Source organism: Macaca mulatta, chromosome 1 (genome assembly GCF_049350105.2).
Source record: "Macaca mulatta isolate MMU2019108-1 chromosome 1, T2T-MMU8v2.0, whole genome shotgun sequence".
NCBI classification, from domain to species: domain Eukaryota; kingdom Metazoa; phylum Chordata; class Mammalia; order Primates; family Cercopithecidae; genus Macaca; species Macaca mulatta.
The window spans coordinates 1,852,881-1,879,792 of record NC_133406.1 but is presented as its reverse complement, the minus strand read 5'-3'; the positions used below and the strand labels follow the sequence as shown (position 1 = coordinate 1,879,792).

The 26,912-nt window shown below is 43.2% G+C and overlaps 1 protein-coding gene across 4 annotated transcripts; it reads right to left on the bottom strand.

Moving 5' to 3' along the window:
• Positions 1 to 332: 332 nt before the first annotated feature.
• Positions 333 to 24,377, bottom strand: ZNF124 (zinc finger protein 124). 4 transcript variants are annotated; one of them, XR_013415837.1, is made up of 5 exons: positions 24,188 to 24,377; positions 5,022 to 5,202; positions 4,342 to 4,402; positions 1,415 to 2,581; positions 333 to 493 (listed from the first exon to the last, which is right to left on the bottom strand). XR_013415837.1 is itself a non-coding variant. In XM_015128031.3 (4 exons), the coding sequence occupies exons 1-4, from the start codon at positions 24,215 to 24,217 to the stop codon at positions 1,930 to 1,932; spliced, it is 870 nt and encodes a 289-aa protein (XP_014983517.1). In that variant the 5' UTR covers positions 24,218 to 24,377; the 3' UTR covers positions 333 to 1,929. The 4 variants fall into 4 exon arrangements, 2 of the variants coding, with proteins under 2 accessions (XP_014983517.1, XP_014983535.1); XR_013415836.1 differs by having other exon boundaries at positions 5,022 to 5,148; XM_015128031.3 differs by having other exon boundaries at positions 333 to 2,581; positions 5,022 to 5,148.
• Between the last annotated feature and the right edge of the window lie 2,535 nt (positions 24,378 to 26,912).

Genomic DNA, 26,912 nt, shown 5'->3' with positions numbered 1-26,912 from the left:
TGGGTGCGGTGGCTCAAGCCTGTAATCCCAGCACTTTGGGAGGCCGAGACGGGCGGATCACGAGGTCAGGAGATCGAGACCATCCTGGCAAACACGGTGAAACCCCGTCTCTACTAAAACTACAAAATACTAGCTGGGCGAGGTGGCGGCACCTGTAGTCCCAGGTACTCGGGAGGCTGAGACAGGAGAATGGTGTAAACCCGGGAGGCGGAGCTTGCAGTGAGCTAAGATCTGGCCACTGCACTCCAGCCCAGGCAACAGAGCCAGACTCTGTCTCAAAAAAAAAAAAAAAAAAAAAAAAAAAAAAAAAATGGACAGCAGGAAAGTTTCTCAATCTACTTTAAGGAATTTATTTTAAAAATCCTCAGCTAACATCATACATGATGGTAAGACTGGATGCTTTCTTTCCCAGATTAGACACAAGACACTGTTCGATCACAGGTGTCTCTCCTTAAACCAATGTGACTGGTGCAAATAGCCAAAAATAATGACACTGTAAAGAACAACAGATGAAAATAATAATTCATGTGAGAATATACTCTATAATAAACTTTACATACTTACAAATTGACAGCAACTCTATTAGCAAAGAAAATAGACTCATTTATCAATTAATAACAAAACAATTAAGCTACACAGAAGTTAAACCTACATACATGTTACAAATACATTTCACACATCTACTATGTAACCCACAAAAATTTTTTAAAAATATTTTATATTTTAAATATTTAAAAAATATTTTTAAAAATGGCTATGCAAGAAAAAAAAGGAAAAGAAATACATTTCAATTTACCCATATATAACCAACACACTTTAAAATGAGGAGAAAAAGGAAATTTATTTACCAGCTTAAAAAAGAAGAACACATATTAACTCTTGTACTACTGCTTGAAGAATACTTACAGAAGTCTCGCCTCAGCTGGGTGTGGTGGTTCACACCTGTAACCCCAGAACTTTGGGAGGCTGAGGCGGGCGGATCACGAGGTCAGGAGATCAAGACCATCCTGGCTAACACGGTGAAACCCTTTCTCTACTAAAAACACAAAATATTAGCCGGGTCTGGTGGCGGCACCTGTAGTCCCAGCTACTCAGGAGGCTGAGGCAGAAGAATGGTGTGAACCTGGGAGGTGGAGTTTGCTGTGAGCCGAGACTGTGCCACTGCACTCCAGCCTGGGCGACAGAGTGAGACTCCATCTCAAAAAAAAAAAAAAAAAAAAACAACAGATGTCTTGCCTCAATGTTTTTTTTTTTTTCAAAAGAAGTGAAAATCTATATTCTAGAGATTCTCTTTAAAAATTAGCAACTGATATATTCAATTTATTCATAGCTCCTAAAACATCTCATTCACATAGTGAATTTTCTTGAGAATTGTACTATAATTATTTTACATAAGGTTTTCCATAATACTTACATTTATAGGATTTATTTCCAGTAGGAGTTTTCACATGACTTTTAAAGTAATTGCTAAAATTCAGAATCTTCTGTATTTTCCAAACTACTAGGGTTTCAATCTGGTGGGCATTCTTTTCTTTATAAGGTCAAACTGCAGTATGTGTTACCATGTGTCTCTGAGTGAGTTACAGGATAAATGAAGGCATTCCCACATTAGATACATTCATAAAGTTTTTCTCTAGAATGAGTTATTTTATACCATCAGATACCACTGGAACAACTGCAGGCCTTACCACATTTTATACATTCATACGGATTTTCTTCAGTGAGTCCTTTCAAGTTTTCAAAAAGAAATGGAAAACTGAATGCTTTACATTATTGCTTATAGTCATAGGGTTTATCTCCAGTTTGGTTCCTTTCATGTATTTGAAGAAATCTGGGGAAATTAAGTACTTTCCTACACCTTACATTCAGAGTTTCTCTCAAGTATGTGATCGTTCATGTTTTTGACAAAAACTGTAGTGATTAAAGCCTTTATATTTTTTTACATTTATAGGGCTTTTCTCCAGTATGAGTTTTTTTATGCTTCCAAAGAGTACTAGCACGACTAAAGGCTTTACCACATTTCTGACATTCATAGGGTTTCTCTCCAGTATGAGTCCTTTCATGGTCACGAAGGGAACTGGAACATCTGAAGCCTTTACCACAACTGTTACATACATAGGGTTTCTGTGCAATATGAGTTTTCTCATGTTTCTGAAGGGAACTGGCATATCTGAAGGCTTTCCCACATTGCTTACATGGATAGGGTTCTTCACCAGCATGAGCCTTTATATGTCCTTGCAAGGAACTGAGACAACTGAACGCTTTGCCACATTCCAGGCACACGTACGGTTTCTCTCCAGTGTGAGTTCTCTCATGGTAGTGAAGGCAATTGGAATAACGGAAGGTTTTCCCACAGTGCTGACATTCATAGGGTTTCTCTCCAGTGTGAGTCCTCTCATGGTCTCGAAGGTGACTGGAACGACTGAAGGCTTTCCCACACTGCTTACATTCATAGCGTTTTTCTCCAGTGTGAATCCTTTTATGTCTATTAAGAGAACGGGAAAAACCTAAGGCTTTCCCACATTCCATACATTCATAGGGTTTCTCTCCAGTGTGATTTCTCTGATGCATCTGAAATGAACTGGGAATATTAAAAACTTTCTCACACATTGTACAACTATAATGTCCATTTCCAATGTGCATTACTGTGTCTCTTTGAATGCTTGTGACAGAAAGGAAAGTTTTCTGACATTGTTTACATGTATATGGCTTCTTTCTGCATTCCTCACACCCATATGGGTTGTTCCAGAGTGAGATATGATGTGTCTATGAAGGGATGAATGACATACGAAGAATTTTTCACACGCACTGCATTCACGTGGTTTTACTCCAGTAGGAATTATTTTGTTCAGATTAAAATTTGGCATCTGAAGGTTTTTCTACACTGACTTACTTAATTTTACATAGTATGTCTATCATATGACTTCTACAAAAAATGACAACCCCATCATTAATGGCTTATTAGTTATTTTCTTTTATTACTAAGTCTGAACTTACACTGCTACCAATATCAGAGAAAGTGCAGGTTTTCTAACATACACAAACTGAACATAAATGGATTGATTAGTCTACAGCATGGTTCTCTCCCCTATAGCTATTAACAAAACAGTAACATTCTTATATGCAGTTTCTTAGTATTGAATACAGTTTGAGCATTTACTCCCTTCCAATTTCATGCTGAAATTTGATCCTCATGTTGGAGGTGTGACCTGGTGTGAGGTGTCTGGGTCATGGGCGCAGATTCCACATAAGGAGTGACTTCTCACTCTATTAGTTCCGGAAAGATCCGATTGCTTTAAAAAAAAAAATGGCCGGGTGTGGTGGGTCACACCTGTAATCCCAGCACTTTGGGAGGCTGAGGTGGGCAGATCACTTGAGGTCAAGAGTTCAAGAACAGCCTGGCCAACATGGTGAAATGCTGTCTCTACTAAAAATACAAAAATTAGCTGGGTGTGGTGGTGTGTGCCTATAATCCCAGCTACTTGGGAGGCTGAGGCCAGAGAATCGCTCGGACCTGGGAGGCGGAGGTTGCAGTGAGCCAAGGTTGTACCACTGCACTCCAGTCTGGATACCAGAGTAAGACTCCGTCTCAAAAAAACAAAACAACAAAAAACAAAAACTTTGGCACTTCCTTTCTCTCTCTCTTGCTCCTTCTCTCCCCATGTGACATGTCAGCTCCCCTTCCCGTTCTGCCATGACTGGAAGCTTTCTGAGGTCCTCATCAAAGGCAGATGCTGGCTCTATGCTTCTGATAAAGCCTGCAGAACCATTAGCCAAATAAAACTCTTCATAATAAATTACTCAGCCTAGATATTCCTTTATAGCAATGCAAGTAGACTAAAACAATACTGTTTTCAAGTGAACTATTTTGCAAACACTTAACATCTATGTTACATTGACGTATGTATTTTTGGTAAAAACTTTGGGAATAAATTGATGTTGTCTTTAATTTATTTTGTTTGCTTGGTTTTTTTTTTCCCCCGAGATGGCGTTTTGTTCTTGTTTCCCTGGTTGGAGCGCAATGGCGCAACCTTGGCTCATTGCAAACTCCGCCTCCCAGGTTCAAGCAATTCTCCTGCCTCAGCCTCCCAAACAGCAGGGATTACAGGCATGCACCACCACACCAGGCTAATTTTGTATTTTTAGTAGAGACAGGCTTTCGCCATGTTGGTCAGGCTGGTCTCAAACTCCTGACCTCAGGTGATCCGTCCACCTCAGCATCCCGAAGTGCTGGGATTACAGGTGTGAGCCACCATGCCTGGCCTTGTTTGCTTTAAACATATGATTATATACTACAATTGTCCCCAAAGGGGACTGCTTCCTCTTGTGAGTGCAAATTACCTTAGATTTCTTGAAGAATTTTTGTACTGATCTTCAATGCTCTGGTCTTTCCCTTTGTTTCCTAAAATGTAGACCCAGAAATAGATTACAAATTATTTGAAATGATAGAAAAATTACAGATTCTAGGTGCTATGTTGGGGATATGGTTTGTACCCACCAAAATGAATGCTGTCATTTGGTCACCAATATGGCAACATCGTTCATGTTATGGGTACAGGTTCCTTATTAACAGATTAATGTCCTTGCTTGGGAATGCATGTTTTCTCTTACTCTTGCGAGACTGAATGAGTTGCCAGAGGGCAGGCTGTCACAAAAGCAAGTTCAGCTGCCAAGCACTGCCCTTATTTTCTCACTGTGTGATCCCTTTGCAGATGCCCACTCGCTTCTGCTTCATGCCCTGAGCTGAAATAGCATCAGGTCCTTACCAGACACAAACCTGGACTTTCTAGCCACTAGAATCATAAATCATTATAAAACTATTTTTGTAAATTACCCAGAATCAGGTATTGTTATAACAATTAAAAAACAAACTAAGAAACAAGAGTCACTGCACGCTGGGTCCATGCCTCATTCATTCATCAACGTGTTCCCTTTGCATATTCCAAATCATGGAATGACACTGCAAACCATGAAACACTTATTCTCTGATTGACTAAGTAAGGAAATATTGTGACTCTTACCTATGGAAGCCAGATTCCTGAAGGTTTCCTGCATCACATCTCTATAGAGATTCTTCTGGGAAGGATCCAACAAAGCCCACTCCTCCTGGGTGAAGTTCACAGCCACATCCTCAAAGGCAACCGAGTTCTAAAACATTTCACATTTTTGTAGAGGATGGATGAGACTGAAAGCACTGGAAATCTGTAGTCAATTCATAAGATGTTAACCTGATTCTGCGGTGAACACTGATTCCACAATGTGGTCCCTAGAACTATGACTCTGTCTACACTTACTTTCTCCCACACAGCAGTCCTTTTTTTTTTTTTTTTTCTTTTTTTGAGATGGAGTCTCACTCTGTCGTCAGGCTGGAGTGCAGTGGCGCGATCTCAGCTCACTGCAGTCTCCGCCTCCTGGGCTCAAGTGATTCTCCTGCCTCTGCCTCCCAAGTAGCTGGGACTAGAGGCGCGCGTCACCACGCCCAGCTAATTTTTGTATTATTAGTAGAGACGAGGTTTCACCATGTTGGCCAGGATGGCCTCAATCTCTTGACCTCGTGATCCGCCTGTCTGTGCTGGGATTAAAGGCGTGAGCCCCAGCGCCCAGCCAGCAGGTCTTATGCTAAAGTTGAATTATTCAGCAAGGCAGCAGCAGAGAAGGAACACCCTTCTTGTTGGTGGGTCCAGGGAATAATATTTGCTGTTATGATTTTTCTTTATAGAATATACCTGTAGCACATATCATAACAAAGTCTTATTATCTGGTGTGCATAGGAGAGTTAATATTAGCAGTCACAAGATTACTTATCCTTAGAAATACCTGCTACAAAGTTCAAACTTTGCTGGTATCAGGGCACTTAAATTTTAAGAGGCATCCCAACAACCTAAGTGATAAAAGTGGCTCACTGTTGCTAAATAGTTTATCTAAACAATCTGGAATTTGCTGAACTCCTGTTTTCCTTCCAAAGGTCTATTATTTTGTTTTATTGTAGCAGTGGTGCCTCACTGAGGGGATCAGCCTCAATAAACAAAACACACTCTGAGCACTGAGTATCCGATGAGCTTCCCTGGGAGACAATATTTCATATATGATGTCACAACTTTTTAATTGGGAAATTGAGCCCAATCCATGTGGTTACACCAAGAGAAAACGTGTAGAAGCTTATAAGTGGTTCACTCAAGCCCAAATTTAATCAAGAGGTAATTAACACTAATAATCAATATTCAATAATCTAAAAATAATTATTTTACAATTTCTATTGAAAAATGTCAACGCAGAATGGAATAAGTGAAAAGGCATGCGTTCAAAGAAAAAAGCTCAATGTCATCTAGATGTCACCTCTCACAAATGATATTCATGTAAAATTTTGTAGATGCCTGAAACAGACTTTCTAGCAGTTCAGCAGAAACTACTTTTCAAAACCTACAGAAATAATAAGTGCTTAACACCCGTCAAAGTCTTCTGAATAGCAGTGTGATGGCTTGTCTAACAACCACCAGTGATTTTCAGATGTAATATTCAGGGCAGTGTGGTACAAGCAGAGGATGAAGAACTAGGCCGAGAGAAAGGCACAGTCTTTAATGAGCTGGAACTGATACGGAAAGCTGACTAAGAACAGAGGAGGCACTGCAGGACAGGGAAGGAAGTACCAAGCACTTTAAACATGGAACAAAGCTGTTATTTAATTGGAAAAAAAAATGGATTGCATTGCCCTCTGTTAGGTAGACAATAATCAATTTGTTGTATATTCAAATGTAAAAAGTACAAATAGACCGCTTGTAGAAGTCACAGACAAGGTTTTTTCTGACAAATGAATAGGAGAAAAGGAGCAAACAACAGAGACTGACAAAATTTTTTTTTTTTTTGAGACGGTGTCTCACTCTGTCGCCCAGGCTGGAGTGCAGTGGCCAGATCTCGGCTCACTGCAAGCTCCGCCTCCCGGGTTCACGCCATTCTCCTGCCTCAGCCTCCTGAGCAGCTGGGACTACAGGCGCTGCCACCTCGCCCGGCTAATTTTTCTGTATTTTTAGTAGAGATGCGGTTTCATCGTGTTAGCCAGGATGGTCTTGATCTCCTGACCTTGTGATCAGCCTGCATCGGCCTCTCAAAGTGCTGGGATTACAGGCGCCACCACCACGCCCAGCTACTTTATTTGTACTTTTTAGTAGAGATGGGGTTTCACCGTGTTCGCCAGGATGGTCTCGATCTCCTGACCTCGTGATCCGCCTGTCTCGGCCTCCCAAAGTGCTGGGATTACAGGCTTAAGCCACCGTGCCCGGCAAGACTGACAAATTCTAATATATTAAAATTAGGGGAATTACAAAAAACAGTAAAATAAAAATCTGCAATACATGCAATATAAAATAAATTAGTGTGCACAGTAAAAATGAATGAAAACATGATTTAAAAACGGGGAAAAAATAAGCAAAAGATACATAACAAGATAAAAGACCATTTATGGAAAGAGATCCATTTTCTTGGTAATAAGATAGCCAAATAGTATGGCATATAGACAATAGTTCACATTCTTTAGAAGAATGAAAATTAGACAATCTCAAGTGGTGATCACCACACCAAATAAACATGCAGAAATGAAGGCCAAGGCAGTGGATAGACTCCATTGCTATTGCCAGTAATTTGAACTTTATCACAATCTACAGTCCAGTAATTTTTCTCTAATGTCCAGAAAATTTATTGTGCCTTATCGGGGTTTATATTCGGCATTCTTAAGGAAAAGCAATTCCAACCATGAATTTCTCATCTAGCCAAAATAAGCTTCATAAGCGAAGGAGAAATAAGATCATTTTCAGACAAGCAGCTACTAAGATAATTTGTTACCACTAGCTCTGCCTTACAAGAGGTCCTAAAGGGAGTGCTAACTATGGAAAGACCATTACCAGCCACCACAAAAACACACTTAAGTACATCGACTAGTGACACTATAAAACAACCATACAAACAAGTCTGCATAATAACTAGCCAATGACACAATAACAAGATCAAATCCACACATATAAATAGCCAGGAGTTCCAGACCAGCTTGGACAATATAGTGAGACATTGTCTCTACGAAACAATAAAAAAATTAGCCGGGCCTGTTAGCACATGCCCATAGTCCTGGCTACTCGTGAGGCTGAGGTGGGATGACTGCTTGAGCCCAGGAGGCAGAGGCTGCAGTGAGCCGAGATCATGCCACTGCACTCCAGCCTGGGCAGAACAAGACATTGCCCCTAAAAAAATAATAAAGTGAAAACAAAACAAAACAAAACAAAAAAACCAGATGCTGGTAAAGTTGTGGAGAAAAGGGAATGCTCATACACTGCTGGTGGGAATTCAGTTCACTCATTTTGGAAAGCACTGTGGCGATTTCTCAAAGAAATTAAAACAGAACTCCCACCAACCCAGCAATCCCATTTACTGAGTATATATCCAAAGAAACAGAAATCATTCTACCGTAAAGAAATGCGCATGCATAGGTTCACTGCAGCATTGTTCACAAATGTGTATATACCACATTTTCTTTGTCCAGTCTACTGTTCATGGGCATCTAGGTTGATTCCATGTATTTACTATTGTGTACTTGTACCCCTGAACCTAAAATAAACATTTACAAAACAAGCAGAATACATAGACAAGAAGAGTAAAACACATATAAAGGAAATCTGTGTCTTAAATCTTCCGTCAAAAGTCTCTAAGGGCACACCAGCAAGTTGGATAACATTGATGAGGTGAACAAACGTCTAGAAATACACAGAGTACCAAGACTGAATCATGAAGAATTAGGAAATCTAAACAGACTCACAGTTATATGACATTGATGTGGTAATCAGAACCCCTAAATTATAAAAACCCAAGACCAAATTGTTTTACTGACAACATCTATTGAACATTAAAAAAATTAATACCTGGGCGTGGTGGCTCATGCCTGTAATCCCGGCACTTTGGGAGGCTAACATGAGGCAGATCATGAGGTCAGGAGATCAAGACCATCCTGGCTAACATGGTGAAACCCCGTCTCTACTAAAAAGGCAAAAAAAAATTTGCTGGGCCTGGTGGCGGGCGCCTGTAGTCCCAGCTACTCGGGCGGCTGAGGCAGGAGAATGGCGTGAACCTGGGAGACGGAGGTTGCAGTGAGCCGAAATTGCGCCACTGCACTGCAGCCTGGGCGACAGAGCAAGACTCCATCTCAAAAAAATTAAAAAAAAATTAACACCAAGCCTCCTCAAACTCTTCCAAAAAAAATGAAGAGAAAGCAACACTTCTAAACTCAGTCTATGAGGCCAAAAAATTACACTTACACTAAAGATGGACAAAGACACTACAAAAGCTACAGATGTAACTATAAAATACAGTTATATGAAGTACAGTTATAACTACTAACTCAGAACTCTTCACTTAAGTACTAACGCAGAAATCCTCATTTAAGTACTTAGTGCAGAAATCCTCACTTAAGTACTAACCATATTTAGCATCATAGTAAAAGGATTATGCACCAAAACCAAGTGAGATTTATTCCTAAAATGGTTCAATATATGAAAAATCAATCAGTGTAATACATAACATTAGCAAAGTGACTGAAATATCATAACTATTGCAACTGATGCAGGAAAAGTATTTGGCAAATTGTTAAGACCCATTCATGATACAAACACAATAAACGAGGACTAAAAGGAAACTACAATATGAAAAACCAGCACTAACATCACCACCAATGCTGAAATACCGAAACAAACAAGCAAAAAACCCTTTTCTCCCAAGATCAGGAAAGAGCTATAGAGAACACCTGCTTTTATCACTCCCATTCAACACAGTATTGGAAATCCGGGGCACAGTGATCGGGCAAGGTTGTTGTACAGATTTAGCATTAATGTGCCAAATGCAGGCAACAGAAAATAGCACAGACTTATCCACTCTAACAAATTCTTCATCCTGCAAGAAACAAACTGATGTTTTGGTTAATTTTTGTAATTCACCAATTTATGTATCACACTTTTGTGTGTGGAAATGTATTCACTTTTTGTAACCATAAAGGAAGAGAGATTTTTCCTATTTCTCTTCCCTAGTAGGATTCCTGGTTAAAAGCCCTAGAATTTCATTTGAAATTACCCAAAAGAAGAGACCTCAAAAAATTACTACATATGCTCAGGGGAATGAAAATAACATATATCAAAAAAACTCTTCTAAACATTGGCTTAGGCAAAGAATTCATGACCAAGACTCAAAAGCAAATTCACAAAAACAAAAATAAACAAATGGCACCTAATTAAATTAAAAAGCTTCTGCACAGCAAAAGAAATCATCAGCAGAGTAAACAGACAACCCACAGAGTGGGAGAAAATCTTCACAGACTATGCATCCTACAAAGGACTAATAACCAGAACTTACAAAAAACTCAAACAAATCAGCAAGAAAAAATTCCATCAAAAAAGTAGGCAAAGGGCCGGGCGCAGTGGCTCACACCTGTAACCCCAGCACTTTGGGAGGCCAAGGCAGGTGGATCACAAGGTCAGGAGATCGAGACCATCCTGGCCAACATGGTGAAACCCCGACTCTATTAAAAATACAAAAGTTAGCTGGGCATGGTAGTGGGTGCCTGTAATCCCAGCTATTTGGGAGGCTGAGCCAGGAGAATGGCTTGAACCCGGGAGGTAGAGGTTATAGTGAGCCAAGGTCACACACTCCAGCCTGGCAGAGGAAGACTCTGTCTCAAAAAAAAAAAAAAAAGTAGGCAAAGGACATGAATAGACAATTCTCAAAAGAAGGTATACAAATGGCCAATAAATATGAAAAAAAATGCTCAATATCACTAATTATCAGGGAAACACAAATTAAAACCACAATGAGATACCACCTTACTCCTGTAAGAACAGCCGTAATCATAAAATAAAAAATAATAGATGCCAGGATGCTGGTGTGGATGTGGTGAAAAGGAAAATCCTCTACACTGCTGATGGGAGTGTAAACTAGTACAACTGCTATGGAAAACAGTATGAAGATTCCTTAAAGAACTAAAAGTAGAACTACCATTCAATCCAGCAATCCCACTACTGGGTATGTACCCAAAGGAAAAGAAGTCATTATATGAAAAAAACATGCCTGGGCGCAGTGGCTCACGCCTGTAATCCCAGCACCTTGGGAGGCTGAAGCGGGTGGAAGACCTGAGGTCAGGAGTTCGATACCAGACTGGCAAACATGGCAAAATCCTGTCTCTACTAAAAATACAAAAAAAAAAAAAAAAAATTAGCCGGGTGTGGTGGTGCATGCCTGTAGTCCCAGCTACTGGTGGGCTGAGGCATGAGAATCCCTTGAACCCACGTGATGGAAGGTTGTAGTGAGCTGAGATGGTGCCACCGCGCTACAGCCTGGGTGACAGAGTGAGACTCCGTCTCAACTTAAAAAAAAAAGAGAAGGCAAGAAAAAAACACTTGCACACACATGTTTATAGCAGCACAATTTGCAACTGCAAAAATATGGAACAAACCTAAAATGCCCATCAACCAATGAGTGGATCAAGAAAATGTGGTGGAATACTACTCAGCCATAAAAAGGAATGAAATAATGGGCTTTGCAGCAACTTGGATGGAGTTGGAGGCCATTATTCTAAGTGAAGTAACTCAGGAATGGAAAACCAATTATTCTATGTTCTCATAAGGGGGAGCTAAGCTATGAGGATACAAAGGCATTAGAATGATCCAATGGACCTTGGTGATTTGGGGGCAAGGGTGGGAGGGGGTGAGGGACAAAAGATTACATACTGGGTACAGCATACACTGATCAGGTGACAGGACCAAAATCTCAGAAATCCCCACTAAAGAGCTTATCCTTGTAACCAAAAACCACCTGCTACCCCAAATTTATTGATATAACATTAAAAAAAATTTCTAATTAAAAAAACTATATATATACAAAGTGGATTTAAAATATTGACATATGTGTATATAAAATACCTACATACAAATGTAGATATTTTAAATCCACTTATTTCTTTGCCTTTTTGTAAATATTTTATCTTTAAGGCGGGCGGATCACAAGGTCAGGAGATCGAGACCACGGTGAAACCCCGTTTCTACTAAAAATACAAAAAATTAGCCGGGCGCGGTGGCGGGCGCCTGTAGTCCCAGCTGCTCAGGAGGCTGAGGCAGGAGAATGGCGGGAACCCGGGAGGCGGAGCTTGCAGTGAGCCGAGATGGCGCCACTCACTCCAGCCTGGGCAACAGAGCAAGACTCTGTCTCAAAAAAAAAAATATATATATATATTTTATCTTTAAAGCTCTATTGATGAAATACATTTCATGTTTACCTAAGGCACCAATAAATGAACAAATCTTTGCAAGAGGACAGCCCAGGAAGAAGCAGTGCTAACTGGAACACAGGCATGTTTGACTCACATATCAAGAAAGACCATGTCTAAAACAGGAGATTCTCTGGTCCCATTCTCCTCGGAGACTAGGTACTCAAGGACCGCCTTCCCAGTGCACTGCGCTGTGGCCCACTGTGTGCCTAAGGTGCAGTTTGCTTGGCAGGTTTTTGTGTCATGTTCCCGGGTATCAGTGGAACCCGCCCCCGATAATTCAACGTGAGTCCTTTTCTATTTTCCCTAAGTGTTGGCCGGTCTGAGAAATAAAGGGAAAGAGTACAAAAGACAGAAATTTTAAAGCTGGGTGACCGGGGGAGACATCACATGTTGGCAGGTTCTGTGATGCCCGCAAGCCGCAAAACCAGCAAGTTTTTATTAATGATTTTCAAAGGGGAGGGAGTGCGCAAATAGGGTGTGGGTCACAGAGATCACATGCTTCACAAGGGAATAAAATATCACAAGGCAAATGGAGGCAGGTTAAGATCACAGGACTGGGACGACATTAAAAATGCTAATGAAGTTTCATGTCCCACTGGGCACGCATTGTCATCTTATCAGGAAACAGGGTTTGACAGCAGACAACCAGTCTGACCAAAATTTATTAGGTGGGAATTTCCTTGTCCTAATAGGCCTGGGAGCGCTACGGGAAACCCGGGCTTCTTTCATCCCTTATCTGCAACCATAAAAGACAGACGTTCCCAGAGCAGCCATTTTAGAGACCTCCCCCTAGGAACGCATTCTCTTTCTCAGGGCTGTTCCTTGCTGAGAAAAAGAATTCAGCAGTATTTCTCCTATTTGCTTTTGAAAGAAGAGAAATATAGCTCTGTTCTGCACAGCTCTTAGGCAGCCAGACCTAATGGTTATCTCCCTTGTTCCCTGAACATCGATCGCTGTTATCCTGTTCTTTTTTCAAGGTGCCCAGATTTCATATTGTTTAAACAATTTGTGCAGTTAATGCAATCATCACAGGGTCCTGAGGCGACATACATCCTCAGCTTACGAAGATGATGGGATTAAGAGATTAAAGACAGGCACAGGAAATCACAAGAATATTGATTGGGGAAGCGATAAGTGTCCACGAAATCTTCACTTTATGTTCAGACACTGCAGTAAAGACAGGCGCTAAGAAATTATAAAATATTAATTTGGGGAACTAATAAATGTCCATGAAATCTTCACAATTTACGTTCTTCTGCCATGGCTTCAGCTGGTCCCTCTGTTTCAGGTCCCTGACTTCCTGCAACACTGGGAAGAAATTTTCTTGTTCTTTAAAGATTGTTTTTCTCCCTTCACAAGTGTGAAAGAATTCAGAGGGCAGGAATCATTTCTGTCTTTCCCTCAAAATACCAGCACTGGATTGGATGACACCAGTGTCTGTCCCAGGAATAAAAACTGGGGTTGAGCCTGTATGCCCAGCTCCAGTGATAATGTACACCTGGAAAGAGTGAAACAGGAGACTCTGAAAGAGGTGAGGAACAATGCACAAAGTCAAAGAGGAAGTAACTGAAGGCTTTGTGCAGGAGCTGAGGAAGCGGGATTCTTCTTGACCACAGGGATCCAGAAGACCCGCATCTCCTTTCTGCACACCCCGCCTGTCACCCCGCTTTCCTGCCTCCACTTGACTTGAAACTGGCCGAAGACCGCACAGGAATGCATCTTCCCCACACCCCATTCCACGTGAAAAACCCTAAGTGCATGTGGGTTTCCCGGCACAGCTGCCCACACCCATACTGGCTGCTGATTGGCTGGGGATTCCTCACCCTTTGCTTCCTTCCCTTCTGCCATCACCTGGGGGCTGGTCCCTGGCTTAGGATGCACCAGTTAACCCACAATGACGGGGAAGGAAGGAGGGAATTTCACATTTTCTTGTTCCAGAATCACTTTAATGCTTAATGCTTCCAAATTTGTTTTTTGTCCCAGAAAAAAAAATTATATATATGTGTGTGTATATATATACACACACACATATATACACACACATATATAATTTTAAAAATTATATATATGTATATATACACACACACATAATTTTAAATATATATTTTTACATATATTATATTTTTTACATATATATATTTGAGTCTCAGAGAAAAAGGGATTTTTTTTGTTTGGTTTTATAAAATGGGCTGTGGAGTTTTTAAATGCTATAGGCCCGCCCCATTTGAGGCAGCTAGTTAAGGGGAGGGGGTGTCCCACCAGCTTGGGGTACCTCCCCCAACTCCAGGGACTCCCTTTCCCTCTGGCTCCTCCCCCTTTTCTAAGTGAAATTAAAATGCTGTAACATTTTGGAACCTCAGTTTCTTCGTGTTTTTTGTGGGGGTAGGTTTGAGGCTCCAGGCCTTTTTTTTTTTTTTTTTTTTAATCTTGTGGAGAAAATAAGATGAGGGAGAAAGGAAAAGGGGAGGAAACTTCTCTCCCACCTTCAGCTTCTTGAAAATGGGCCCCTGTGGAATAAATCTGCCAGTTTTTATTTAAAAAGAAACAAAAAAACAAAAAACACAAAAAACAGGTTGAGGAGAGACACTCGAATTGTCCTAAGATATGAGCTTCTTAAATGAAGGGCACAGCAGCTCCAGGGCCTCCCTGTGAGGCTCCACTCCCATCACTCACCTGTCCTTGGAGATGACTCATGGTCTGGCTTCCCTGGATGCTGCAGGGTCATGGCCACTGTGGGCTCCTGGGACATCACCAGGCAGTTCTGAAGCCCAGGACCATGAAAAGACAGAAGGGTGGCTGAGGCCACATCGCTGTTGTAGTTTCCCAAAACAACCCTCAACCCAAAGACATTCTGATAAAGTATCTGCACTTAGGGAAGATAAAAAGAGGAGAGGCAACTAGATCATTTACAGTGCAAGAGTGGGAGATGATTCTCTGCTTCCCCCGCATGTGCAATGTTCACAACCAAAAAGCAAATCTTAAAAAGTAACATCTACTATTTAGTGAAAAAATAACAAACAATTAAAACTATGTCTGTGTTTGAAATGTATAATAAAGGACAAATAGTGGATAATGTTGTGAATTAATGAAGTCTAACTCAAATGCAACTCTTGTAAATTACTCACAAGAAAATTCAGGTTTAACCAACCACAAACCTCCAATTAATCTCTGCAAATATCTACGGAATAGTCCAAATAAGAGGACTACGTAACTGCAACCAATCAGCTATTCTGTAAAAGCCTTCCCATCAGGCCCCTCTGGTGGACCCTCAACTCACAAACCATGGCCAGGTGCTCCCTGATGTATGAATCACTGTTTGTTCAAATAAACTCTTGAAAATGGAAAGGTGCTGTGTTTAATTTTTGACAGGAGAAAGGAGGGACTGAGAATCCCAGGAACCACAAGCTCCTCCCACACATGAACACCCCTCCCCAGCAAGCAGGGACTCTCCCCTGATGACCCTTCTGTTATCCTTGCAGGATGCCCGGGTCCCCACTGCAGACCCCGTCCCCGCCCTACAGCCAGGGGATACTGAGGCCAGGCTGCACAAGCAAGCAGGAGGGGCTGCAGACTCTGGAGCTGACTGCAGGGTGGCCTGGGTCCTGCCACAGCCGTTTCTAGCAGGTTTTACCCACACCTCGCCCACTTCTTGGGAGGCCTGGCTCTGCCCATTCCTGGCTTCTGGGGTATCCTAAATTTCTTCCTAGGGCTCTTCCAGTTCCTGCAAGTCACGAGGTGACAGAGACCACAGCAGAGTCACCTGGGGCTTCCCAGAGCCCAGGAAACAGCCACGGAGATCAGACCACAAGCTCAGCGGGAGGCACAAAGACAGTGGCCCAGGCAGATTGCCTCCTCTCTGACTGTGCAGCTGACTAGACAGTTCCCAACTCAGTGCCCCTGACTGTACAGGACTCCCGGCCCTGCCCCCTCCATCTGTGAGTGACAGGGGATGCTACCAACCATGTGACTAAATCAGGTCTGAACCCCAGGTTTTTGGCTACAGCTCTACTCAGGCAGGGCTTCCACCTGAGAGCTGGGGGAAGGGCCCCAGCCAGGGGACATTCGCCTGTAAGCCAGACTTGGCCTTGGCTTTCCACAGTGGGCCCTGCTGTCTTCCTGCAGTCCTTAAACTCTTCCTGCTTCTTCCTCCTGAACACAGGATCCCACGTGTGCACAGGGAAGCACAGACTCAGTGACCAACAGAGCCATCCTGACCTAAGGGAAGGATGGTTGCCCAGACCAGGCTTTTAATTTGGGAGGAGGCTGCTGGCCCATAGCCAAGGCTTCCTCAAACCCCATTCCTCAACCTGCTCATATTCGGCCACAGAAATAAAAAATAAAAAGACACTGACAAAGAACTAAATTTATGAAATATATGGAAAAACTAGAGTTATATGGCAGCAACAGTCTATACAGAAATTAAAAGAGAAGAAAACCAAACGTTTAAACTGGCTCAGAAGAGGACTCTGCTTCACCCACAGTTCACAATGAAAACCCACATTTGGAAAGTTAAATATATTTCATGCTTGGAAGCCAGACTCTGACTTCAGTGGGGACTGTTCCCTGGTGATGAGGCACGGAGACCCTAAGAGTTAACTCTGGGAGCTCAGCAAGCCCTCCTATCTATCAGGTTCTTATGTGAGAAAATAAAGCCCCAAAGAAAAGACTGACAAGTTTGACGGTTCTAAAATTAAGAACTGTCCATCAACTTGTAGAATGAAGTGAAAAACAAAATGCAACCTGGGAAAAAATATTTACAGTCTTTACAAACGAATATGGATTAGTGTTTGGAGTGTGTTTGACAAAAACATACACACACACAAACGACAAAAGCAATAAACATGCAAACAGGTAAAATGTGAGAAAATGATGAAAAACTATTTCAAAGAAGATGAAAGACCACACACACACAAATGCTCAAAGCAAATGGTAATTAGCAAGAAGCAATATACAACCACACAGAAATAAACATGAATAATTTTTTTTAAAGACGAGGTATCTCCGTCACCCAGGATGGAGTGCAGTGGTTCCATTACAGCTCACTGCAACCTCAAACTCTTAGACCCCAGCAATCCTCCTGCCTCAGCCACCCCAGTAGCTAGGCAGGTGCCGCCATGCCAACTCATGTTTATTTTTAATTTTTTTGTAGAGATGGGGGTCTTGCTATGTTGCCAGGCTGGTATCAAACTCCTGCCTCAGTCTCCCAAAGCACTGAGATTACAGGCGTGAGCCACCACATCTGGCCTGAATAAATACTGAAAAGGAATAAAAGCACGGGCATGAATAGTCAAGCAGCAAATCTATACATTCCACTGGCCGTTCTTAGTAAATCTGAATGTATCCATCATCTACAACCCAGCAATTTTTTCCCAATAAGTAATACATTTACAAACTGTTAGCACTTGGGGACAAAACCAAGAATAACATCGTCACATTAAAAACAAACTTGAAACAACTCAAGTCCCGTAAGCAACGGAATGGGTGAGTAAACTGGTTGACCCCTCCACCCTCAGGCAGCAGTATGTGTGCAACAGATTGAGGCAAAGAAACCACAAAAAGAAGCCACAAAGAATAAAAAAAGAGGGCAGGCATGATGGCTCACACCTGTAATCCCAGCACTTTGGGAAGCTAAGGCGGGCAGATCACCTGAGGTCAGGAGTTTAAGACCAGCCTGACCAACATGGTGAAACCCTGTCTCTACTAAAATACAAAAACTGGCCAGGCATGGTGGCGGGCACCTGTAATCTAAACTACTCAGGAGGCTGAGGCAGGTGAATTGCTTGAACCCAGGAGGTGGATCACACCACTGCACTCCAGCCTGGGTGACAGAGCAAGACTCCCTCTCAAAAAAAAAAAAAAAAAAAAAAAAAAAAGAAAAGAATAAAAAAAGAATCAGGACCGCAATCACCTCTGTGGGCAGAAGACAGGTGGGATCAGGGAGACACACCAGAACTGCCCAGGGCCTCTTTATTCCCCGGGTGGTGAGTCCATGACTCTTCACATTCTTATTATTTGAATTTAGCATAAAACAATTTATTTCAATAATTATCTTTGCTTTTTCAGATCACATCTATTAACTTGGATTTTCAAATAAGAAAATACAAATCTTATATACTCACGTTTATAAGCGTAGGGCTCACACTCACTGTGGGGAGGCAGCCCCGGGTGGCTCACTCCTAGGCAGTGAATGAGGAAAATCTGAGCAGCCACAACATTCAATGCTGGGAGCTCCACACTCCTGACTGTCCCCTCCTCACAGGGTGAAAATGCTTCTTCCTCCAGGGTCTCAATTCTCACCACTGACCAGTCACTGGGAGTCAGTCTGAGGTTCTGACATGTGATGTCTTTTCTTCTGACACTAAATGTGTGAAGTTTGCTGAACACCAACCAATTCTCCAACACAACTGAACGTGCAACTCAATTCGGAACCACTGGGGTCGGCGCAGACTCCACATGTTTGGGGCTCAGTCCCACAACACTGCCCCCACTACAGATGCTTGTCCCAAGCCCCAGGGCCATTTGTACTTCTGAGCCACTATGAACTACAGAATTCCGTAACCCCCTCCTCAAGTTTAATAATTGGACAGAACTACTCACAGAACTCAGCAAATCACTTTATTTATATTTACAGTTTATTATAAAGGACACAACTCAGAAACAGTCAAAGGGAAAAAATGTATAGGGTGAGCAAAAGAGGCAGGGAAAGGTAGGGTGGGTGGGTAACCCTGGTAAACAGCTGTGATTAAAGAAATCCGCTATCATTTCCATGTATCAAGAGCAGCTTACTGCAAAGAAACATCCTTTTCATCGTGACTTAGATGATGCTTCCTTTTTTACCTCTCACAAAGCCAGACACAAACTCCGCATTCTTTTTTTTTTTTTGCTTCATAAACAATTAGATGAACATTTTTCTCTTCAGTAGTCAGAAAAAAATATCTGTTGGCCGGGCGCGGTGGCTCACGCCTGTAATCCCAGCACTTTGGGAGGCCAAGGCGGGCGGATCACAAGGTCAGGAGATCGAGACCATCCTGGCTAACATGGTGAAACCCCGTCTCTACTAAAAATACTCGAGACCACGGTGAAACCCCGTCTCTACTAAAAATACAAAAAACTAGCCGGGCGAGGTGGCGGTGCCTGTAGTCCCAGCTACTCGGGAGGCTGAGGCAGGAGAATGGCGTGAACCCGGGAGGCAGAGCTTGCAGTGAGCCAAGATCGCGCCACTGCACTCCAGCCTGGGCGACAGAGCGAGACTCCGTCTCAAAAAAAAAAAAAAAGAAAAAAATATCTGTTATCCAAACTTTGCTTAACTTTCTCTCCTACCTCCAGGCCCCCCAAACTCTGACTCTTACTTAGCCTCAGTCAACATATAACCCCTTTTACATCCTTCCTAAGAATAGGCTGACTTCGGGGTGAGACAGTCTCTGATCTAGGATCTGATTTTGCCACCTCCATCCTGCTCTCTCCCTCCCAACCCCTTTCTAATCATGTTCGCTCCTCCCTATGAGAGCAAGCTCTTTTCTGCCTGACCTTTGAGAGGCTTACAGATCTTATATTTGGTCCTTTTCCATATTGCAACATTCCTTTAAAGTTACTTTTAACCTAAATTTGAAATTATTTGATAAGTAATAAGTTAATAATGGTGTCAATAGGAGAAGGGAAGCTGGAGTTTGAGAGTGTGAGGAAGGAACCGGAAATATAGAATTTAACTGCAACACTCCCGGGACAGTAACAATTATACCCTTAGAAAGGGCATCACAACCCTCCTCCTATCCCAAGAGCAGCCACATCTGCCTGTGGATCCTCAGCTCTCCAGGGCCTTGTAGCTTCTGTTAGTATAAAGGGCTCCTTTCATGGTTGGTGTGAGCAGGACAGGCTACCCAGGAAGAACGAACAGGCTCTTCGATAGCCTCCTCCTACAGGCTCGATTGACCTTAGCTGTAAGTCACTAAGCTCATGTTTCTGCTCTCCCAGTCAAGGTTATTCATTTTTTAAACCATAATAATAATTATATTTAATACTATTGTTAATATATCAATATGTATATGATGATTTAAAAACAATGATTATGATTTAAAAGAATTGTTATTATTCTTTATTATTATATTATTCTTGAGACAGGGTTTCAATATCACCCAGACTGGATTGCAGTGGTGCAATCATGGCTCACCGCAACCTCAGCCTCCTGGACCCAAGCAATCCTCCCACCTCAGCCTTCCAAGTAGCTGGGACTACAGGCATGTGCCACCAAACGTGGCGTTTTTTCTATTTTTTGTAGAGACAGAATCTTGCTATGTTGCCTAGGCTGGTCTCAAACTCCTGGGCTCAAGTGATCCTCTTGCCTCAGCCTCCCAAAGGGGTGGGATTACAGGCATGAGTCACCACATCCAGCCCACATTTTATTTATATTTTATTTATATTTTATTTTATTTTTTCAGACGGAGTCTTTCTCTGTTACCCAGGCTGGAGTGCAGTGCCATGATCTCTGCTCACTGCAACCTCTGCCTTCCAGGTTCAAGTGATTCTCCTGCCTCCACCTCCCAAGTAGCTGGGATTACAGGTGTGCACCATCACACCCGGCTAATTTTTGTATTTTTAGGAGATACGGGGTTTTATCACGTTGGTCAGGCTGGTCTCCAACTCTTGACAAGTGATCCGCCCACCTCAGCCTCCCAAAGTGCTGGGATTACCAACGTGAACCACCGCGCCCGGCCCCCACGTTGTTTTAAATGAAAAAATACTCAGTGTTTGAAGAGTCCAGCAAAATCACTCAAACTCAGTTTTTATGTTTGTTGGAAGGAATAAAATTGTAAGGCACTTACATTTTATACCTCAACAGGAAAAGCAGAAGTATTTATTTCATACAATAAACAAGTCACTTAATTATTTCCATGATAACAAATCATTTCATAAAGAAATTATTTCTATGTTAACACATCTAAAAATGCCAAGTCCCCACCCACAGATTTACCATTAAACTTGGACATCCAGGTAACAGGAAACAGAGTCATCCACTGTCACAAAATCTCCGCTCGGCACAAAGGTGGAGCTGATGCTTTAGTGAGTGTTATTCACTAATTTATCTACTATACTTTCTTGTGAAAATGTGTTTTTCTGTAGCCACAATGGAAGACAGTGTCCCTATTTTTCCCTGGCAGCATTCCCAAAGCTAAGCCCCGAATCGGGATTGGAACGATCCCCTAGAAAAGAGCAAACCTGTGAAACTTACTACACTCCCTCTGGGGAAGAAAAAAAAGCATTTAAGAATTTTTAACAAATGAAATATATGACTAGATATCTAATATTTTTCTGATATACACCTCTTTCTTGGCCTTTTGAAAATATTTTCTTATCTCTCAAGCTGTACTGATAAAATGTATTTTTCAATCAGTGAAAAACTGAAGTTAAAATAAGTGAACAAATATTTTCAAGGTGACAAACACAAGGAGTAGCAGTACTGACTGACACGGACATGGGTGACTCAAGGGTCAAGTCAGACCATCTCATCACCTGAATCCTCCCACCCCATCCTGCTCAGGGAAGTACTCAATGCCCACCCTCCCGCAAAAAGCTGCGCTGTGTCCCCACCGTGCCCTCCCACCCCATCCTGGTCAGGACAGTACTCAATGCCCATCCTCCCGCAAAAAGCTGCGCTGTGTCCCCACTGTGCCCCAAATGCATTTTGCTTTTTAGGTTCCTGCCTCACTGCAGTGGGTGGCGGGCGGGGAGGGTGTTTCCTTGCACTTTGGAATAGCTGTTCTCCCTTCACAAGTATGAGAGAATTCAGAGGGCAGAAATTCTTTCTTCCATTAATACCAGTATCTGATTGCCTGACCAGCATTTTGTCTCTAAGGAGTGATAACAGGGGTGAGAGAAAAAAAAATCTAAGACCCACTGGATTAGCTTTTTAGAGGAAGAGTATAGAAGAGTATCCCAGGAGACTCCTCTCAGTTCCAGGGGATTCATGCCATCCAGCTGTTCCTCTGAGAGGCTCTACCCCCAAACCTCACCTTGTCTTCTGGGAGAAGAGGACCCAACGGCTGACATTCACTATTTATGACACTCCAAGAGACATGGCCAGTGTGGGCACATTAGGTCATCCTCAAACAGTTTTTGAACCCAGGACCCAGAAAAGACAGGAGGGTGGCGGAGGACACATCGCCACAAAGGGAAACCTCCATCCAAAGACGTTCTGGTAAAGTGTGTGTGTGCCTAGGGAAGACAAGAGGAGGAGAGGCACAAAGAATTTTTTCTAGTGGACTAGATCAGGTGATTATTCTCTGTTTTCATGTGAAATGCTCAGAAACAGCTCCTCACTGCGCAGTGAAAACATGATAAACCATTAAAAGACTGCATCTGGTTCAAATGCACAATAAAGAACAAATAGTTAAAAATGTTGTAAATTGCAGAGGGGAAGCTGGAGTTCGAGAGTATGAGGAAGAAACTGGAAATTTAGAATTTTACTCAAGTTCTAGAAGAGAGGCTGGGGAATACGGTCATGGATTTGAGACCCTGCTTGCCATACATTTGGAAAATGCAGGGGAAACCAGTACCCCTGTGGAAATAATTAAATAGGAAGAAATTAGACTGAAGTTATAGCAGGACAAGCTGCAGACAAAACCCCTCAGACACCCAGTTAAAGAAGGAAGGGCTTTATTCCGACGGGAGCTTTGGCAAGACTCACCCAGCTCCCCAAGTGACCAATTCCTATCCCTTTTAAGGGCTTACAACTCTAAGGGGGTCCGCGTGAGAGGATCGTAATCGATTGAGCAAGCAGGGGGTACGTGACTGGGGGCTGCATGCACCGGTAATCAGAACAGAATAGAACAGAACAGGACAGGGACTTTCACAACGCTTGTCCATACAATGTCTGGAATCTGTAGATAACATAACCGGTTAGGTCAGGGGTCGATCTTTAACCAGGCCCAGGGCGCCGCCCGGGCTGTCTGCCTGTGGATTTCATTTCTGCCTTTTAGTTTTTACTTCTTCTTTCTTTGGAGGCAGAAACTGGGCATAAGACAGTATGAGGGGTGGTCTCCTCCCTTAAAGTGACTACGGTGCCCTGAGTTCCTCACCGAGAAAACCTAAAGGAACTTCATGCCTTCGTTGTAAAGTAAGTCACTTGAAGGGAACCAAAACTTAACCAACTCCAAATCATCAATTTACCTCTGATACATAACCGGGAACCATCCACCTAAATAATCCGAATAACAGAACTACATAATTACAACCAATCAATTATTACATTGGGGTCGCTTTGGGCTGGGCAGGGTAATCCCAGCACTTTGAGAGGCTGAGACCAGGAGTTCAAGACCAGCCTGGGCAACACAGAGAGACCCCCCCCCCAACCCGCCCAATCATTAAAAGAAAAAATAAATTTGGTTTGCTTCCTTACACACTTTAGAAAAGCCTTTCCATCAAGACCATCCGGTGGCCCACAAACCAAAAACCGTGGCTGGGTGCTCCCCTACTCATGAATCGCTGTTTGCTCAAACTCTGCAACGCTTTAATTAAACCTCAGTTTGATTTTCAACAGGATTAAAGAGGGACTGGAAACGCCAGTGGCCACAGATCCTCGCAGGCGCGAGCTCGCACCCCGCGCTGGGCCTCTCCCCTGAGGACCCTCGGGTCTCACTGCAGGATCCCGGGGAAACGGGGCTGCGGGTGCGGGGCTGGAGAGGCAGCGGATTCGGGCAGGACAGAAGTCGCCATGCAGAGATGGGACGGGAGCCCGGGGTGCCGCTGCCCGCCCAGCCCCGCCGGGCTCCAGAAAGGACCGGGGGCCGCGCCGCGCCAGCAGGGACCCGGGTCCTCCCTCGGGAGCCGACCGCTGGGAGCCCGGCGCCGGGCACCGCCACAGCCCCTTCCCTTCTCCAGACCCCCGGCGGCGCAACTCACCATTTCCCAGCTTCCGGGGTGTCCCGACATCCTCCCTGCGAATCCCCCAGTACACGCAGGTCACAGGAGGACCCAGGCTGCGGCACAGCCTCCTGAAACCCGAGGAGCGACGGAGAAGCGCCGGCTACTGACCGCGCCACGCACGTGCGGACACGAGAGACAAAGGCCGGGCAGACCCGGAAGCCGCCTCGGGCTTTCTAGCCGAGCGCCTGATTAGGCAGTCCCCGCCCCGGTGCCCCTGATTGGGTAGGGTCTCAGGCCCCGCCCCCTGAGGCCCTGAGTGACAGGTGACACGCTCCCACGCGTGTCTGAATGAGGCAGCGTTTTGGCAACAGCACTTTTCGGGGAGGGCTTCCTCTCTGGGGCTGGGACCCAGCCTTGCCTAGGGGACATTCATTTATATACACTTAACCTTGTATACAACGTTACATTCGTTTGTGAATAATATATATGATATTTAAAATAGGAAACAATATAATAATAATTATTTTAACATTTCAGACTTATTAACCTTCATGGCCTCTGGTCTTCTGAGGAAGCAGTCCGAGGAGCCCGAGTTTTGAAAAAGGAAGCAGTCCTCCAAAGCAGCAATTTCCATAGAAATCACATGCGAGCCACAGGTGTCATTTAAAAATTTCTAGTAGCAAAAGAAAAGAGGAATAAACAGGCAAAACTGATTGTAATACTTTAACTCAATATATACAAAATATTATAATTTAAATATATAATCAATATAATATTAATGAAGGATTTTTAGTCGTTATTTGTTTTTTGGTACTAAATCTTTCAAAGTCACTCTGCGTTTTAAACTTCCAGCACGTACCAATTCAGACCAGCCACATTCTAGGCGCTATGTAGACCCCTTGGGCAGTGACTGTCACACTGAAGTGCAGTTTTGAGGGCTCTGAGTCCCCTGACCTCAGGCAGTGAAGGGCCCGAACCCCTCTTTTCTGCTAGAAGTGAGGGAACGCCCTCTTTTTGCTAACATCTCTCCTTGGGCCCAAGGGTGGCAGAGACAGTGCCCAGAGAGAGAAGTAGGCTGCAATAAAGAAGTATCTAGAGGGAGTCTACGATTTCCCACCTGCTCTTGCCAGGGGCCCAGCCTCTTCTATAGATAAGACAGTGAAAAAAAGACGAGGGGCCCCAGGAGAAGAAAACCCATGTCTTCAGATTTGTCCACAGCCTTAACCTCAGGACTTTAGATGTGGAGGGAATACCTTCAAGACAAACTTCTCATTATGCAATTTGGCTTTGGCCCTAATGGGCAAGCTGTGGTTTTCTGTTTCCTCCTGTGGTGTGGAATTTAAGTGTGTGAGTTGAAGCACTGATCACATGCATGCATGTCTGCATGCACTTCTGTATGGCTCAACACTGTCTAACCAGAGATCCAACTTTACATAAAGGGAAAAGGAAATCAGTGCATACAGGGTGCCATGTGTTTGCCTCGTAACTTGTCATCAACATGTCATTGAATCCTGGCACCCTGTCTGCGCTAGGTGTACATATTACCTACTGCTTCACAGTAAAACTCCCCAAAACTTATTAGATTGAGCTGGTCCACCTTTTAGGCTGGGCTCAGGTGAGCCATTCTTTTGGTCTCAGCCGGGCCCTTTCAGGCACGTGTGGTCAGCTGCTGCTTGACTAGGCAATGCTGCTTCTGAGGGTGAGCTGCCTGTCAACTGTGGCACTTTGGTTTCTCCCCTATAGTATCTCATCCTCTAGCAGGCTAACAGGGACTTGTTATCATGGAGATGACAGGGTTCTGAAATAAAAAGCAGAAGCATTCAAGAGCTTTGTGCCTCGGCCCCAAACTGGCACATGGTCATATTCACAGCTTTCTATTGGCCAGGGCAAATCAGGCCAGTGAGATTCAAGGTTTGGGAACCAGATTCTGCCTCTCAATGAAAGCAGCTATAAAAGCATATCACAAAGGACATAAATACAGGAAGGGATGAAGAATTGCTGTCATTTTTGCAATCAGTATCATGCCTTTTCTTGCAGATGAGGTTTATATAACTTTCCAAGACAAGGAACTTGTCCAAAGCCTCACAGCTACTAAGAGGCTGGGCTGGGCCTCAGGATTAACTTTTCCTGACTCCAAAGCCCAAGCACCTCTGTAAGCCACACAAATCAAGCAGCTTCTCTAAACCTTTGAAGTCCTGGAAAGTAATCTTCTGCAATAGAAGTAAGAATCCTGTGAGATTCTGATCCATCTAGTACTCTTCACCATTTGGAACAGTTGCCTCCAGAGAATGCTTCTGAAGCATCTTGGAATAACTTGAAATAATTTGAGGAAATGGTTGATTTCCTAATTTAGGAAACCAACGTTCGATATATATTTTTTATTTAAAAGCAGAGATGATGCCCTCCACATGAACACAAATTCTGTTCCTCCCTTTTTGTTGTTTGTAGGCTATTTTCAACAAAGACTAAATCAAACCACTGTGTCTGAAATAACCTCTTACTCTGAAAGCAAGTGACATAAAAATAGACCTGCTGAGAAAAATTTCTTCCTGCTGCCATTTAACAAAACAGCTGAATACAATTTGAAGCCATCCTTTGATTTTTTTTTTTTTTTTGAGACAGAGTCTCGCTCTGTCGCCCAGGCTGGAGTGCAGTGGTGCGATCTTGTCTCACTGCAAGCTCCGCTTCCCGGGTTCACGCCATTCTCCTGCCTCAGCCTCCCGAGTAGCTGGGACTACAGGCGCCCGCCACCACGCCTGGC

Coding starts and splice junctions, on each gene's coding strand:
- ZNF124 (XM_015128031.3), bottom strand. CDS start 24,217: ATGTCGGGACACCCCGGAAGCTGGGAAATG. Junction 5,149..24,187: donor ACCCCGGAAGCTGGGAAATG/GTGAGTTGCGCC, acceptor GAAATGTTTTAG/AACTCGGTTGCCTTTGAGGA. Junction 2,582..4,341: donor AATTCTTCAAGAAATCTAAG/GTAATTTGCACT, acceptor TAATATTCCCAG/TTCATTTCAGATGCATCAGA.